The 15,618-nt window shown below is 40.6% G+C and overlaps 8 protein-coding genes across 8 annotated transcripts; 3 read left to right on the forward strand and 5 right to left on the reverse strand.

Moving 5' to 3' along the window:
- Positions 1–413: 413 nt before the first annotated feature.
- ADH2 (Alcohol dehydrogenase) lies at positions 414–1,529 on the forward strand (the record flags this gene model as incomplete). Its single annotated transcript, XM_041280616.1, has 1 exon — positions 414–1,529. One exon carries the CDS (start codon positions 414–416, stop codon positions 1,527–1,529), a length of 1,116 nt encoding a protein of 371 aa, XP_041138407.1.
- Positions 1,530–1,695: 166 nt separating this feature from the next.
- BRETT_002079 (uncharacterized protein) lies at positions 1,696–2,742 on the reverse strand (the record flags this gene model as incomplete). The annotated part of the gene is made up of 1 exon (XM_041280617.1): positions 1,696–2,742. One exon carries the CDS (start codon positions 2,740–2,742, stop codon positions 1,696–1,698), a length of 1,047 nt encoding a protein of 348 aa, XP_041138408.1.
- Positions 2,743–3,562: 820 nt separating this feature from the next.
- BRETT_002080 (uncharacterized protein) lies at positions 3,563–5,527 on the forward strand (the record flags this gene model as incomplete). The annotated part of the gene is made up of 1 exon (XM_041280618.1): positions 3,563–5,527. The coding sequence occupies one exon, from the start codon at positions 3,563–3,565 to the stop codon at positions 5,525–5,527; it is 1,965 nt and encodes a 654-aa protein (XP_041138409.1).
- A 504-nt stretch (positions 5,528–6,031) lies between these two features.
- On the reverse strand, positions 6,032–8,833 carry BRETT_002081 (uncharacterized protein; the record flags this gene model as incomplete). Its single annotated transcript, XM_041280619.1, has 1 exon — positions 6,032–8,833. One exon carries the CDS (start codon positions 8,831–8,833, stop codon positions 6,032–6,034), a length of 2,802 nt encoding a protein of 933 aa, XP_041138410.1.
- Positions 8,834–9,435: 602 nt separating this feature from the next.
- TYS1 (Tyrosine--tRNA ligase cytoplasmic) lies at positions 9,436–10,638 on the reverse strand (the record flags this gene model as incomplete). Its single annotated transcript, XM_041280620.1, has 1 exon — positions 9,436–10,638. The coding sequence occupies one exon, from the start codon at positions 10,636–10,638 to the stop codon at positions 9,436–9,438; it is 1,203 nt and encodes a 400-aa protein (XP_041138411.1).
- Positions 10,639–11,039: 401 nt separating this feature from the next.
- Positions 11,040–11,741, reverse strand: BRETT_002083 (uncharacterized protein; the record flags this gene model as incomplete). The annotated part of the gene is made up of 1 exon (XM_041280621.1): positions 11,040–11,741. The coding sequence occupies one exon, from the start codon at positions 11,739–11,741 to the stop codon at positions 11,040–11,042; it is 702 nt and encodes a 233-aa protein (XP_041138412.1).
- Positions 11,742–12,205: 464 nt separating this feature from the next.
- On the forward strand, positions 12,206–13,117 carry BRETT_002084 (uncharacterized protein; the record flags this gene model as incomplete). Its single annotated transcript, XM_041280622.1, has 1 exon — positions 12,206–13,117. One exon carries the CDS (start codon positions 12,206–12,208, stop codon positions 13,115–13,117), a length of 912 nt encoding a protein of 303 aa, XP_041138413.1.
- A 50-nt stretch (positions 13,118–13,167) lies between these two features.
- On the reverse strand, positions 13,168–14,961 carry BRETT_002085 (uncharacterized protein; the record flags this gene model as incomplete). Its single annotated transcript, XM_041280623.1, has 1 exon — positions 13,168–14,961. One exon carries the CDS (start codon positions 14,959–14,961, stop codon positions 13,168–13,170), a length of 1,794 nt encoding a protein of 597 aa, XP_041138414.1.
- Between the last annotated feature and the right edge of the window lie 657 nt (positions 14,962–15,618).

A 15,618-nucleotide genomic window follows, 5' to 3' on the forward strand; every position in this document is an offset into this window, starting at 1 on the left:
AACAAGCTGTTTGAAATAGGCATGAATTGTAAAATTTTCTGGATTTATGGCCATTATGCTTTCGGAATCCGAATTGTACCCTTTTTGTTCTTTTTAATTTGTAAGTATCCTAGGCTATATGTTACGGGAACTACTGCATGCATGCATCGGGACTGTTGCGACACCGGGCATTGAGTGTTAATTTTACCCCTCAGTTTATTCAAATAACAAACCACACCATAAAGAAATTATTAGTTATTGGGAGCCTTAGTATTTTCTATCATGTCAATTGCACCCCCAATATGATTTTGAGGCTTTGGGTATATGTCATATAAAAGCTGCTGCATCCCGATCCTTACTTTGTCATTTATTTGGTGTTTTACTTGATCACGATATACACTTCTTTAGCGGTTGCAGTTTATCATCAAGTCAAAATGTTTAGAAGCTTAACATCATTCAAAACACAGGGACCTGTTCTGTCCCGGATGGCCCTAAGATTATACTCGACTATCCCAAAAACGCAGAAAGCAATGGTGTTTTATAAAAATGGTGGACCTCTAAAGTATGAAGATATTCCAGTTCCTAAACCAAAGCCAAGCGAAATATTGATAAATGTCAGATATTCCGGTGTCTGTCACACAGATTTGCATGCATGGAAGGGCGATTGGCCACTTCCAACAAAGCTACCCTTAGTTGGAGGTCATGAGGGTGCAGGAGTTGTTGTTGCGTGTGGTTCGGAAGTCAAAAACTTTAAGGTTGGGGACTACGCCGGGATCAAGTGGTTGAATGGATCCTGTATGGGCTGTGAGTACTGTATGCAGGGTGCAGAGCCAAATTGCCCAAAGGCCGATTTATCTGGTTACACTCATGATGGATCATTCCAGCAGTACGCAACCGCTGATGCAGTTCAAGCTGCACATATTCCTCAGGGAACAGACTTAGCTGCGGTTGCCCCAATTTTATGTGCTGGAGTCACGGTTTACAAAGCTTTGAAAACAGCTGATCTCAGACCTGGTCAATGGGTGGCAATTTCAGGTGCCGGAGGTGGTTTAGGTTCCCTAGCAGTCCAGTATGCCAAGGCTATGGGACTCAGAGTTGTTGGTATTGATGGTGGCTCTGAAAAGAAAGAACTTGCAACCAAGCTTGGAGCCGAAGAATTTATTGATTTCACACAGGTTTCCGATGTCGTCAAGGAGATGCAAAATGTTACAAATGGAGGTCCACATGGTGTCATCAATGTCTCTGTTTCTCCTAGAGCAATGTCACAGTCTGTGGAGTACGTTCGCACTTTGGGTAAAGTTGTTCTTGTTGGCCTTCCAGCAGATGCTGTTGTCCAAACAAAGGTGTTTGACCATGTCATAAAATCCATTCAGATCAGAGGCTCCTATGTTGGAAATAGGGAGGACACTGCTGAGGCCTTGGATTTCTTTGAAAGAGGCCTCGTTCATTCTCCTATTAAGGTTGTGGGGCTCTCTGATCTTCCAAAGGTTTTCTCTTTGATGGAAAAGGGTAAGATTGCCGGTAGATATGTTTTGGACACATCCAAATGATCTGCTACTCGCGTAATTTAATCAACATTATAATGTCTTTTAATGTCTTTCCATTTGCCCCTATATTCGGAATTTACTTTACGTTTAACGTTACTTATTTTTAACGACTTGAATCAAATCTATTGAAAATATTACACCTGCTTCTAGCTATATGTAAATTACTTACCTACTGTTTACACCCCATTCGAATATAATAGTACCTGTGATAGTCCGATTCTACAAATTCCTTATAACCCTTCATCGGACTTTTCATATACTCTTTATAGTTCTTTTTAAGAAGTTTCATTCTTCTTCTCCATTCTTTAAATTCCAGATGCTTATCGAATTCTCCGATTAGTTCCAAGTCGTCTTTGTCCGCGAAAAAAAGATTGTTTTTGATATTAATATGGAAGCCGCAATGAGAAAATCCCTGTTTGTAAAGTGGTAACAATGGCACTATGTCTTTGGATGTTGTCATGCGAAAGAATGAACGCGGAATAAGTTTTCCACTAACAAGTGATTGTTCCGTTATGTATAAAGGGAAATTCTCCGACATCCAGTCTATAAGACGATAATTGCCAACCTTAGGTGATCCATAGGTGAAGATAACTGGATTGAGACCACAAAAATGGGATTCAACGGCGGCTATCACGCTTAAAGCACCTCCGAGAGAATGGCCAAGAAAAACTAAAGTGTATCCTTTCTTCCTTGCCATTAGTCGTAACAAATATCGCATAGCATTTTTATGGAATGTCTTGTAACCTTTAAGAAAACCCCTGTGTACTTTCCAGCCGCGGTATATAAATTCTTTGGTTGCAATTTCGTCCTTCACAACATAGGGAATATACTCAGTAAGTCGATAGTTTGTATCAAGGACCCATTCATTTGGGCTTGATGTTCCCTTAAAAGACACAATGATTCTTTTATTTTTGGTGTCCTCCATAATAGCGTAAGCTATATTAGTTCTCCCAGACTTGAGTAACTTTAAATGGTTAGAAGTTTTGCAAAACTTCGATGGGCAAGCTTCACTAAGAGGTTTGTTTTCCCCAAAAAGCCAACAGTATGAGTTTGCCGCAAATTTAGCACCTTCAAAAGTAAAGTCGTAAGCATTATCAATGAGGCTTTTAGTATTCAACAAGCTGGTGCTATTTCCTTTATTGGAAGCTAATTGGTATGCAATAACAGTTGAAAGAAATTGCAATCCTAAAATAAGTGGTGTGCCTTTGAATTTCATTGCAAAGATTAAAACATAAGTTTCTTTTTCAAAAATGTGTAAAGCATTGCGATATATGATAAATTTCACTTTTCCCACTTGTTGCACAGTCAGGATTTAAGGTTGAGTAGTATTTACTAAGATTATATATGTATATTCTCCCTCCAAGATATTACTTTTATGAGTGAAAAGAAAATAATAAATTCTTATATTAGATGTATTATGCTCAATCATTTCTGGAATATCCTTTATAGTACAGAGCGTTATTCTAAGGACTTCCAGAAAATATATGACCGACACGGGATTGGTTAAAGATGTCTTTAAAGGGCCATACAATTTTCTAAATTGATGTTAACATAAGGACGAATTAAGTAACTATGTGATGTAAGGATGCATACGCGAAAACGGAAAGTGTCAAAAAAAAAAATTGTCAAGGAGTGAAAAAATTTTTACGATGAGCTAGCATAAATTTTTCAGCCTTAAAGGCCCCTCTAGGCGAAAAATTTTTTGTAGTAAGACCGGGAGAACAAACGTAAAGAAAAAAAAAAAAAAAAAATAGGAGGGAGATTGGTTCCACCCTCAAGCGGGAGATCAAGACATAAGTAAGTACTCTTGTTTCTTTGGAGTTGTTCTTGAAGAAGGCTTCTTTCTTCACCTTTTCCACGTTTTTTTCGTCATATCTTTATTGAACAACTATTTTGGTTCACAAGGAGGGAAAACAGTTAAAAAGGGAAAAATATAAAAAAATATAACAAAAAATAAAGATATCTTTTTTTTTTGTTAAGGAAATAGCACTAGAAAAGAAAAAAAAATCAGAAAATACTTTAAAAAAGCATTCATAATGTCGTCCGCAGATGTTAATGAATTGACTGAGGCAACAGCCAAGTTGTCCGTCGAAGATAAGGTTGAGAAGAAGGAGGCAGCTTCTCCAGCTAGCGAGAAGGCTGATGGTGCCAAGAGTGAGGAGGCAGAGAATGGCAAGGACTCCAAGGACTCCAAGGATAACGAGCAGACTTTTGCTTCGTTGTACGTTGGTGACTTGGATCCAAGTGTCACTGAGTCCGATCTTTACGAGATTTTCTCGAAAGTCGGTCAGGTTTCTTCGATCCGTGTCTGCAGAGATGCAGTCACCAAGAAGTCTCTGTGCTACGCTTACGTGAATTACCAAAAGAGGGAGGAGGCTGAGCATGCATTGGATACTCTGGCCTTCTGCGACATCAAGGGCAAGCAGTGCCGTATCATGTGGTCGCAAAGAGATCCATCGATGAGAAAGAAGGGCACGGGTAATGTGTTCATCAAGAACTTGCACCCAGATATCGACAACAAGACTTTGTACGATACATTCTCGACGTTTGGTAAGATTCTTTCATGTAAGATTGCCACGGATGAGCATGGCCATTCGAAGGGCTTTGGATTCGTCCACTATGATGATGCCGAGAGTGCCAAGGCTGCCATTGAGAATGTGAACGGAATGTTGTTGAACAATATGGAGGTGTACGTTGCCCCTCACATTCCAAGGAAGGACCGTGAGTCGAAGATGCAGGAGATGATCAAGAACTTCACGAACGTTTATGTGAAGAATTTTGGCCCTGAGATGACCGAGGATCAGCTCCGTGAGATGTTTGAGGCCTACGGTAAGGTCACATCTACGTACCTGCCAACAGACAACGAGGGAAAGGCTCGTGGCTTTGGATTTGTGAACTTCGAGGATCACGAGGAGGCCGCCAAGGCCGTCGATGCCCTCAACGAGAAGGAGCTCGAAGGTGGAAGAATCTTGTACGTTGGCCGTGCACAGAAGAAAAGAGAGAGAGAGGAATCTCTGAGAAAGCAGTGGCAGCAGGCTCGCCAGGAGAGAATCAGCAAGTACCAAGGAGTTAACTTGTTTGTTAAGAATCTTGACGACACCATCGATGACACCAAGTTGAAGGAGGAGTTTGCTCCATACGGTAAGATCTCCTCCGCCAAGGTGATGACTAACGACGCAGGTAAGTCCAGAGGCTTTGGATTTGTTTGCTACACCAAGCCAGAGGAGGCCACCAGGGCCATCAACGAGATGCACCAGCGTATGGTGATGGGTAAGCCACTTTACGTTGCTCTTGCCCAGAGGAAAGAGGTCCGTCACAACCAACTGAGCCAGCAGTTCCAGCAGCGGAACCAGATGCGTTTGCAGCAGGCTGCCGTTCAAGGTGGCATGGGCCAGTTCGTTGCCCCAATATTCTATGGCCAGAATGCTGGCTTCATCCCACCAATGCCAGCAGGTGTCCGCGGTGCTCCATTTGCCGGAAATGGCGCTCCTCAGATGATGATGCAGCAAGGTGCTTCTCGTCCAGGCCAAGGTGTTCCAGTTTCACCTGGCCAGTTCCGTGTTGGTCCTAACGGCCAGCCGGTGCCAATGTACATGCAACCAATGTTCAACGAGTATCAGCAGCAGCAGCAGCAGCAGAGATACTACCAGAGACAGAACCACGGTAATGCACCTGCAGGTGCTGGGAAGAAGGGTGACAAGCCTGGTGAAGAGCAGGAGGCTGCGGTCACTGCCGTCAACAGTGCTTCTTTGGCCGACTTCTTGCCTAAGCTTGCTCCTGAGCAGCAGAAGAGAGCTCTTGGAGAAGAGTTGTACGCTAAGATCGAGGCTACTGGTGAGGCTTCTGACAAGGAGGCTGTCGGAAAGATTACTGGTATGATGCTTTCCATGGACAACAAGCAGATCTTGGACATGTTGAAGGACGATGCTCTTTTCAACACCCAGTTCCAGCAGGCTTTGTCCGCCTACGAGAGTTACAAGAAGGGACCTGACGCCCAGTAAGTGTGACGTCTGAGTGTGGACAGCTTCTAGCTTTTTTGTTGTTGCTGATCTCTAGTTGCTTCCACTTCTCTTTGGTTTCCTCTTCCCCGTGTTTTTGGTTTCTAGCTTTATAGTTCTTTCTAAATATGCTATTTCTTTTTCCTTTTTTCCCAAAATTTGACCTTTTTAACGTGTTTTATTCTTCCTTGCTTCCCCTTCCCCTATGGATCATTAGGCTGCGAAGAGGATCCGCTGTAGTGTTCTCTCCAAAATTCCTTTATGAGATTATGTTGTTCTACTGAGATTTTACGTAAGCACATACTCCAGTTGATGGTATCTCTAGTAAGTAATCGACTTTTTGCAAACAATCATTGATGTGTTTTGTGTGGAATCTAAGTTTGCTTTCCAAGATTCTACATTTTACATTTTTGTTCTCTGAACGGCCGCAATACTTACTCTGTACTTTGTGCGATGTCAATAAAAGTATCTATTAATCTGAACTGTCTTAATTTAAAAAATGTATTCTCATTTATTACTGTCCTTGGCCAGTTTGTCAAATTCCTGATTGTTCGTCAACCAGGCAGCTTGGCTTGTAATATCTTTCCATAGTTCTGCATCTTCCGCCGTTCCATTCACCATAGCATCCAAATCGGAAAAGTCATCTAATCCACCAAAAGATGACAAAATTCTAGGTGAGAATATTGGATTTCGTGCATCAAAGTCATTGGAGCTTGTATTATTGAACTCTGTATGTGGCATGATATGATTAGCACCGCTAAACTCGCTGTGCTGGATTGACTGATCAGCAGATGATGACTCCAATTCTTCAGTACTTGGGCTGGACTTAAACGAGGGTCTCAAGCTTTCAGTCGTGGTAGATTGATGCGATGGAGATCCAGTCGATATACCTGATGAAAGCATCCGTTTCCAATGGTCTGCAGGGCCGTACGTCGCAATATTCTCAACCATCTCGCTATTATTGGAGTTCCATTCACTATGCTGAGTAAAGCAGAATCCGCCAGAACTCTCTGAATTTATAGAAGAGTCAGGCGGACTGCGATGATCAACATGCTTGTTGATCAAGCCGTGCATGGCGCCACGAAAATCTAATATTGTGAGAAGCTTAAGAATCTGCTCACGACGTAATGTAGCAGGATGGTTTCCAAGATTCCGCATTTTGGTAAATATCGTAAGTGCATGATCAAGGTGAACCAGTGTAGCAGAATGAACACCAAATGTGGAGTTGAAAAGAATAAGGGTGACTGCAGAAGTAAAAAGATACTCCCTATCCATATACCCGAAAAGAGCTACCATGTTATCAAGCATGAGTGCCCATAGTGATCTGATGGTATTTATAGATGCCTGGAAGGATGCATTTAAAAGATTCAAGATCACGGATGAGTAACGTGACAAGTCGATAAACGGTTCATCAGAAGAAACATGGTCCGCAGTGTTTTTCTTCTTGGCCTTTAGATTAATCATAACAAAATGAAATAAAAGAGGCCTCACCGCAAGATTAACACCCTGGAAATACTCTGTCATTAGATTAACGACTAGACGACTGATCTTGAGCTCAGGAACCGAGAAGTCGCAGTTAATGAAATCTGGAAGGTCTATTTTCCACTTTAGTAAGGAGAAAACAAGGTCATGAACGACTGGAAGAATGTTTGATAAAGGATGGCGCGTGTACAGCTTTTGTAGGATCTTTGTGTTAATCTGTGTGATTTTCACACAGTTTCGAATAAATTCAGCCTCCGGGAAAATATAATTTTCACATCCCGCAGGAGGTGATGACATGTCAAAGTCATCAGGCAGTGCCGTGGATATATCATCGTCTGTAATTGAAAGTGGCAGTCCTGCCTTGGATGCCAGCATCCGCTCATACATATAAACCGTCCACCATATTCTGCGACGATGTTCAAGCTCATATCGGTTCAAAACATGTTTTCCAATATCCACATGTAGACCAAGACTGAGTGATGCACGTAATGCCAATCCAAAATAAAAATACGATGCCACAGTACAGTCTGCAACCTGCAGATAAAATGCATAAAGAAGAAGAACTTCAATTCCGCCTTCTCTAGCACAGTTGTCTATAGCTCCGCTGGCAAAAAGTCCAGTGAAAAGTCCACTTGCCTGGTTGAAAAATCCCGATCCTGGAAGCCTTGCTGCCTCCTTAGAAGAGTTATATTTGTGCTTTTGTGATCTATTATGTTTGCCCTGTCTTTTGTTTTCATCTGTATCCTCTGGTTTGGAGTCATCCTTTCTTCTGCGTTTTCTATGCGGTCTGCCCGAAAGTTTGTACCCATCTAGATTATTAGCAGTACCCAAGTACATTTCACCAACCGCAAAAATTAGCAGAACTTTGCAAAACCAGATTGTTTCTAATGTCGATTCATCCTCATATGGCTTTCCATCTTCCGCCTTGCCGTAATCCGGCTTAAACGGTTTTGACTGATCTTCATCGTAAATCCGCCGAAGGCCCTCCTTTACTAAGCCTTCGTTAAAGAAATAGAAACAGCCGTCGTTGTATGATATAAACGTATCCACCAAAAGCATTGCATAGCTGTATGATGGCAGCGTAAAGTTCACGTCGATCCCCGGTCTCGAATGTGTCTTACCCAGCATTATCCTATAGGCATTTCCCTCCCTCTCGAGAATAGTTTCCGAATTTTTCCCTGAAGGAGTCGAACTATCTAGCACACCAGAAACCAGCTTGTTGATTTCAAGCCCAAATAACGTGACTGATGAAGAGCCGATATAGATGCTTTCGCCAGTTCTGGAGTGGATCAGCTGGCCATCTTTATCCAAGAATGGAGGAATCACCACCTCATTTTTGTTCTCTGTGGTATTATTGGTATTGTTTCCTGTGCTTGCCGTCTTGTGGTCATCGGCACCTGCAGCCGATTTTCTGTGAGTATTTGAATTCATGTTATCCGCCTTCAATGCGGTGCCGTCTTGCTGCTGTTCCAAAGTTGTTAATGTGCTGTTTTCTTGATGTTTTGCTGCATCTCTTTCGGCCTTCTTCAAGCTGTTTCGAAGGCTGGCGTTTTCTATTTTCAACTTGTGTATTTCCCCATGAAGATCATTCAAGTATTTCATGGACATCACAATTTTCTGTTCGCCTTTCTGGTATTCACATAGAGAGTTTGTTCGTTTACATTTAGAGCACGGAGGTCCAGTTCCGTCACATTTCGTGTGCTTCTTTCTGCATCTATCGCATGCACTGTTTTTCTTCCTCTTCCTCTCTTCACTTTCCGGCTCATATTCACTTATTACATTCAATCCTCCCGTATTAACAAGTTTTTTTGTGTTTGTAATGGCCATTCTGTATACGTGCGATTTTATTCTTCTATTTTTTCCCTTATCGTTTGTTTAAGCGTACTTCGGACTTCCCATCTAATTTCGTTCCAGAGGTGATAATAATCGCACAATCCCACAACTCTGCTATCACTTCAAAGTAAGACTTAAAACAAACACCAGGTGTCCAAATTGAACAGCCGGCAAGCCAAGTCATATAAATCTTACTGACTAATATATCGTATGTTTTTATCTATGGTTTTTTAGACGATTTCGGAATTATGTGCGAACCGGAAGTGTGGGAACAATCACTTTTGGGTGCATACATAATTTTTCAGTTTATTCCATTCATTTTTTTTTTTGGATTGATCTGTAAAGAAGAGAACAAGACTTTTTTAAGGGTAAAGATAGCATGCCTCGAATCTAATCAGTATTCTCTGAAAAAGAAAGAGGACTGTTTCATGAAATTATCAGTGCTTAGCTCTATCCAGGAATTTTATGCGACGTATTATTAGTGTCAGATACCAGTATTAATCTACATATTTCTTTTTTTCAAAGAAATGCTACGCCTCAATTTTCAAAAAATTGCACCGTCTCTATTAGCTTCTTCCTACAAAACACAACAACCATCAATTCTCAATTTTTGCCTCCTCAAGCTTCTTGGACACCTTTTCGGTCTCTTTCTCTTCGTCCTTCTTTCCAGGATACCGTGATCCTCTGTTCTTTTGCTTCTTTTGCTTTTTCTGTTTGTTGTTCTTTGACGGCTCTGGGTATCCTTTAGCTGCTGCTTCCTGAAATTCTGGATTGGCTTCGTATTCGGCAATAATTGGCTCCAACAATTGGTTGATTCCAGCAGCAACACCAGCTTTCAAGTCCACTGGTGAGAGTTTCTCTTCTTTAAATGCAGTTTTCAAGTCCTCAAAACTGTTGTAGGTAATTGGGCCGCCGTATTTCTCTGGTCTGTCAATAAAGAACTGGAACGTTCCAGTACCATGTTTCAATTCATAAACAGGTCCCAAGACAAACTGAACAAAGGAAAGCAAGCCATTTTCCTCTACATTTCCTGGTGCACAGAACGCACTGTTGATCTTCTTCTTAACCTTTTTTGGCTTCTCTATAATGTCGATTTTCGAGTTTGGATCCGAAGATGACATCTTTCCTCCTTGGCCCAATCCAGGCACCATTGGGTTCATCATGTGAGCCCTCTTCTTGTATCCAAGAGCCTCAATGTTTTCTTCAGACAAAACAAAAATCTTTCTTTGGTCAACACCGCCGAACTCTGCATCCACATCTAAGTATTGTTCGTCAAGAACTTGCATGAGAGGGTAAATCAAGCCGGATAACAATGGGTTTGCCACTTGCTTCACCACATCTGCACCAGCTCTCTTGGCATCGTTCTGCGAAACGATATTTGCCAATTTGAAGAGATCCAACGTGTAGTCTCTGGAAAGCTGGTACGAAGAACCGACCACAAAAGTAAGCTTTTCAATTGGAACACCAATAGAACGTAGAATTGCCTTAACAATAAATTCATAGTACTTTGCACGGTAGTTGACAACATCCAATGGTGCTTTCATGTTATCTAAGAAGGCATGAAGATCGGCTAAAAGAACTTTAACTTCACATCCAGCCTTAAGGAAATGTGCCAATTTGATCATAGGAACAAAGTAACCACAGTGTGGCTTTCCAGTTGGAGCAGTTCCCCAGTAAATTTTCAAAGGTCTTTTCTCTTCTTCGAGAACCTTCTTGATGATCTGTCCATTGAGAACTTCCTGCAAACCCTTTGTAATCAGAGTATATTTCTCTTTTGGATCTTCCACTACGTTGCTCATCTTGTTTTTTTCTGCACCTAAGAATTTGTCAGCTTATATTAGCACTGAAGAAGCTTTGTTGATTTTCTTTTAAAGAGCAAAACTGTGATTATCAAACGTATACTATTATAAATTATATTGGGAAAGCTCGCTTTTATTCTGGTACATACATATCTGAAAAAAAAAATGTGTCATAGATATTCCCACCCACACCCATACACTTCATGTTCTTGAAATTTTTCAATCAAGTTCTCCCACTTTTTTTTTTTCATTTCTCTGTAATTTTTCCGTCGCGGTCTCTCTCTCATCTCTCACAGCCGTTTCCTCTTTCGGCATCAAATCCTCGAAATTTGATTCTAGCCTCATCGGACACATTCGCACAGGTTTATCAAAGAAAGAACATTTTAATGCAAAGAATCGCCTCATAAATCTAGATTTTTTAAAATGAATTTGTCTAAAAACCATTTATGGAATCTATAATCCCCATCGACTAGCTCTGGATGAAATGAGGTTCCTAGTACTGTTCTGTTCATAGCCCCAACTACATAAGTATGTTCATTTCTAGTAACTGTTGCCAATATTTTTGTGCCATCATTGCCATCAATTGTTGTTATAGTTGGTGCCCTAATAAAAACCCCTTCAAATCTTTTAATTTGGTGATTTGTGGCTTCTGTCAGATCTATTGTTTCAGTAAAAGACTCTAGTTGTCTTCCAAATGAGTTCCGACTAACAGTCACATCAAGTCCCCCTATACATTCATATGTCAAATCGCCTAATATTTTTGACTTGTTATTTTCAATATGATTTGAAAGTAAAATGAGTCCACAGCATGTTCCCCATGCAGGAAGATGCCTTCTGGTAATCATTTCACGCAAGGTATTTAGTATTTTTGTTCTCTGGAGAAGAATTGTCATTGTAGTTGATTCTCCTCCACAAATAATGATTCCATTCAAAGAATCAAGGTCCTTCTTCGCCTTCACTTTGCATGCTTTAAATTCATACTTTGAGTAATCTGAATTTTCGGCAAGTTCCTTAAATAAGTTTTCCAGGTGGGATAGGTGCTCTCTAAAGGAGCCCTGAAGAGCTAAAACTCCAACATTAACAACCTTTTTCTGTTCATTCATTCTCAGTTGTAAATAGCCACTATTATATGATTTTGTGTGATTTCACTTGGAGATACCTTAATTCTCCTTTTTGCTACTACTTATAGATTCGAACAATCGGAGAAGTCAATGTTCGGCTTTGAAGTTTGCAGTGAAGCAGATCTCTCAAAACCAGATACTTCCTGTTTAAAATTTTTTCATCTGATTTGAAATGGCCCTATTACCCAATCCAGATACTCAATCCGTGTGGAACCTGAATTGATTAATTAATTGAAAGAAGTTGCAACGATTGGCCAAAATGTATACATAATGCAATAATAAATATAAACTTGTCCGGTTATGAGTCAATTAAACGAAATCTAGAATGTATATAAATATGGTTGCTTTTCGCCCAGCATAATCACTTGATCCTAAGTTTCTTGATGATTTAGGGCCAAAAAATTATAATTTACAAGAGCAAAAGAGAACAGAATTCCACCATAAACATGTTAAATTCCTCCAGTAACACCTTTCAGCATAAAAGTGGACTTGCACAAATGCTAAAAAATGGAGTCATCATGGATGTAACCAATCCGGAACAGGCAAAAATTGCCGAAGAAGCTGGTGCGGTTGCAGTCATGGCTTTGGAGAGAGTGCCGGCAGATATTAGAAGAGAAGGTGGAGTTGCAAGAATGTCTAGCCCAGACATGATTCAGAGTATTATGAAGACTGTTTCCATCCCTGTCATGGCAAAGGCACGAATTGGTCACTTCGTTGAAGCTCAGATATTGGAGAAGGTTGGTGTGGATTTTGTTGATGAATCTGAAGTGCTCACGGTTGCAGATAAGAAGAAGCACATTGAGAAATCGAAGTTCAAAGTTCCGTTTGTCTGTGGAGCTAGGAACCTTTATGAGGCTTTAAGAAGAATCGAGGAGGGAGCAGCAATGATCCGTACTAAAGGTGAGGCAGGGACTGGAGATGTGAGTGAAGCTGTATCGCATATTAGAATGATTCAAGCCCAGATTGAAGAGGTTATAAACCTTTTCCCCAAGGGCATCTATGTCGATGACCCTAAGCTAATAAGCTTTGCTGCAAAGAACGATGTTAAACCTGAATCAATCATTAATTTAATAGAAAGTAATGGTAAGCTTCCAGTGGTTGATTTTGCTGCTGGTGGAATTGCTTCCCCGGCAGATGCCGCTTTATGTATGCAATTAGGCTGCGATGGTGTATTTGTCGGATCTGGAATTTTCAAGAGCTCCAATCCTCGAATGTTGGCAAAAGCCATCGTCAATGCAGTTAATGACTTTGACGAACCAGAAAAGCTTCTACAGTGTAGCAAAGGCCTTGGAAAGTTGATGTTTGGGGTGCAGATCTCTGGTTTGGCCAAAAGTGAAATTATGGCTACCAGAGGTTAAAGTAAATCACATTATATCAATTTAATGCAATGCAAAAATAGTTTATATTATTAGAAGTTACTTGTAAATGCTTTGTCCAAGCCCCTAGATTTATATAGTTGACTCTCCTCGTTGTTATCTGTCTGTTTTTGGCCTATCTGAGGCTTCATGTATCCTGCTATGCCCCGTCTTCCATATGGCGATGGATTTTGCGAGTATGCACCACTATCTCCAGGCGAATTCCTCCTGCTCCTAGCTCTTTCTCCGTGTGTCCTTTGCCCACTCGTTGCAGTACGTCCTTTGGAGTAGTTATGACTTCCACTGTAAGGTTTGCCCTGCATTGTGCGTTGTTGCTGGGGCACCTGACGTGCTTGAGCCAATAAGTAAATATCCCCAGATGAATGGCTTTGTGAGCTTTCGGCATGTATCTGCGGATTCTGCAACTGACTGCGTTCTGGATAATATTTCATACTGTCGTTTTCATCTGCATCCGAAAAGCTCACAGTTGACCCGTTGAACTTAGCAGCGACCTGCGGTTGTTGCAATGATATTGCCGAGTTCATCTGTGCCCTCTGGTATGCGTTAAGTGACATTATTGGAGGCTGTGACATCACAGAATTCTCCCCCGTAACATTTACTCCCTCGTTTTGAGAATACATTTCTAAACCTAAAGGCATACTTCCCTTTCTTATTCCAGATTGCGCTCCTGGAAGGTTTCCTGTCGGTGGATTAGGCATTGTTTGGGTATGCAGAGGACCTCTTGACCGAGAATCCCTGAAGTAGTCAGTTGAAACAGAGGAAGAAGAGATGTTGTTAGAATTCAAGTTTGCATCTGAACCTGCTGCACTCCCAAACGACTTGTTGCTTTGAGAAGAAAAGTTTGAAAGTTGATAAGATGGGGGTTTTGGGAAGCCATTAACATCACTGAATGGATTTTTCTCGTATGCAAACGAAGTTTTTGAAGAATCATCCTGACCAAACGTAATGTCGGCCATAGAGTCATCCTTAATGACAGACGGAATCTTTCTCTTATGCATCATGGACTTTCTCTTCTTTCTTTCCTCCTTTTCGTACATTTTCATAACGCTTGCGGCAACTATGGATTTACATCCCTGTGAATATGAAAGATGTGTCCTTCTCTTAACGGAAGGAACGATACATATTGCCGATAAGATTAGGATGAGGTATTTCATAGAGAAGAAAACCCACACCACGAAGGAGAATGTCATGAATGAAAGTAATATTGCTTCTCTTTTGTTTGTCTGCGCGATTTCCCGTATAATTGCACCAATATTAGAGCTTTGGAACGAATTTGATATTGAGTAAGCGATAGTAGCCCCATTAAGAACCTGTCTTGGTGTATCGGAAAGAAGCCATAAGAACATATCGTAATGAAGAGACTGATATATCAGTAATGCCAGCCAATCATGTAGCGATTTCGTTGTAATATTTTCGTAAATACAGAAGCGCTCGTAGCTTCTCAAAGAGTTGAATTCACGTGCAACAGCGTGGAGGTATGAGGAAATAACATAGTTTTTATGAAAGATGTGTATTCCGGTTGCGATCGAAAAGATAAGGAAAATAATGTACAAGCCAATGCAGACGGTGAAAATAATCCTATAGACCAATATAGGAACATAACTGATAGAATGATAATCGTCCCAGTTTGACAAAACGTAGATCTGGACTAATGTATAGATATCCGAAGCCAAAAAAAGAAACCGTAATAGCGTAGTCACAAGTAACGCGATAAAATCAATAACGATCCATAATCCATATCTATTATATCTATGCTCCCCCGTAATCTCGTTGAACGTTATCAGCGTAGGATCCTTCCCCACTAACTGTTCTTGTAAAATGGTCATTTAATAACAGTATTGTCTGTGAGCGCAAATTTATCTGATTATATGGAAAAGCAAGGGACCTCCAACTTCAACCGTTGGCACCTTGAAAATGAATGTATGAAACGAAAAGTAGTGTTATTGAAGGTAATTTCTCACCATATAGGTCCAATATTGATGTATATATGGAAGAGTGCAAAACCTCTGTTGGTGAGGTCACTAGCCGGACTAGAGATCAATATCTTTCGTATGATAATTTCTAATAGTACAATACGTTGTACGTTTATTAACACAGTCTGATGAAAGTATGGGAAAAAATAAAATGTATACACGTTTGAAACAAGGATAAAACAAACGCTTTAGATTTAAAATACGGTCGTGTCAGTGTCACCTGGTTCTAGCTTACAAAAATATTGACCCCTTTCAGAAAAGAATGAAAACTATTTAACGGTATGTTTATAAATAGAAAAAAAAGTGAAATGTTTCAATAAAAACAATGCAAATGCGCACTATGAGGTAATGTCGCGAAAAGCACTGAATGTGTGTATGCCGTTTAGTGCCACGCAAGTTTGTTTATCACACTTGATACTGCAAAGTTGGGAAGATCTTGTGCTGCCCGATACAAAAAAAAAAAAAAAAAAAAAAAAAGACGAGGGACGTGAGCCATTCATTTTTAAATGC

Source organism: Brettanomyces bruxellensis, chromosome 9 (assembly GCF_011074885.1).
Source record: "Brettanomyces bruxellensis chromosome 9, complete sequence".
NCBI classification, from domain to species: Eukaryota; Fungi; Ascomycota; class Pichiomycetes; order Pichiales; family Pichiaceae; genus Brettanomyces; species Brettanomyces bruxellensis.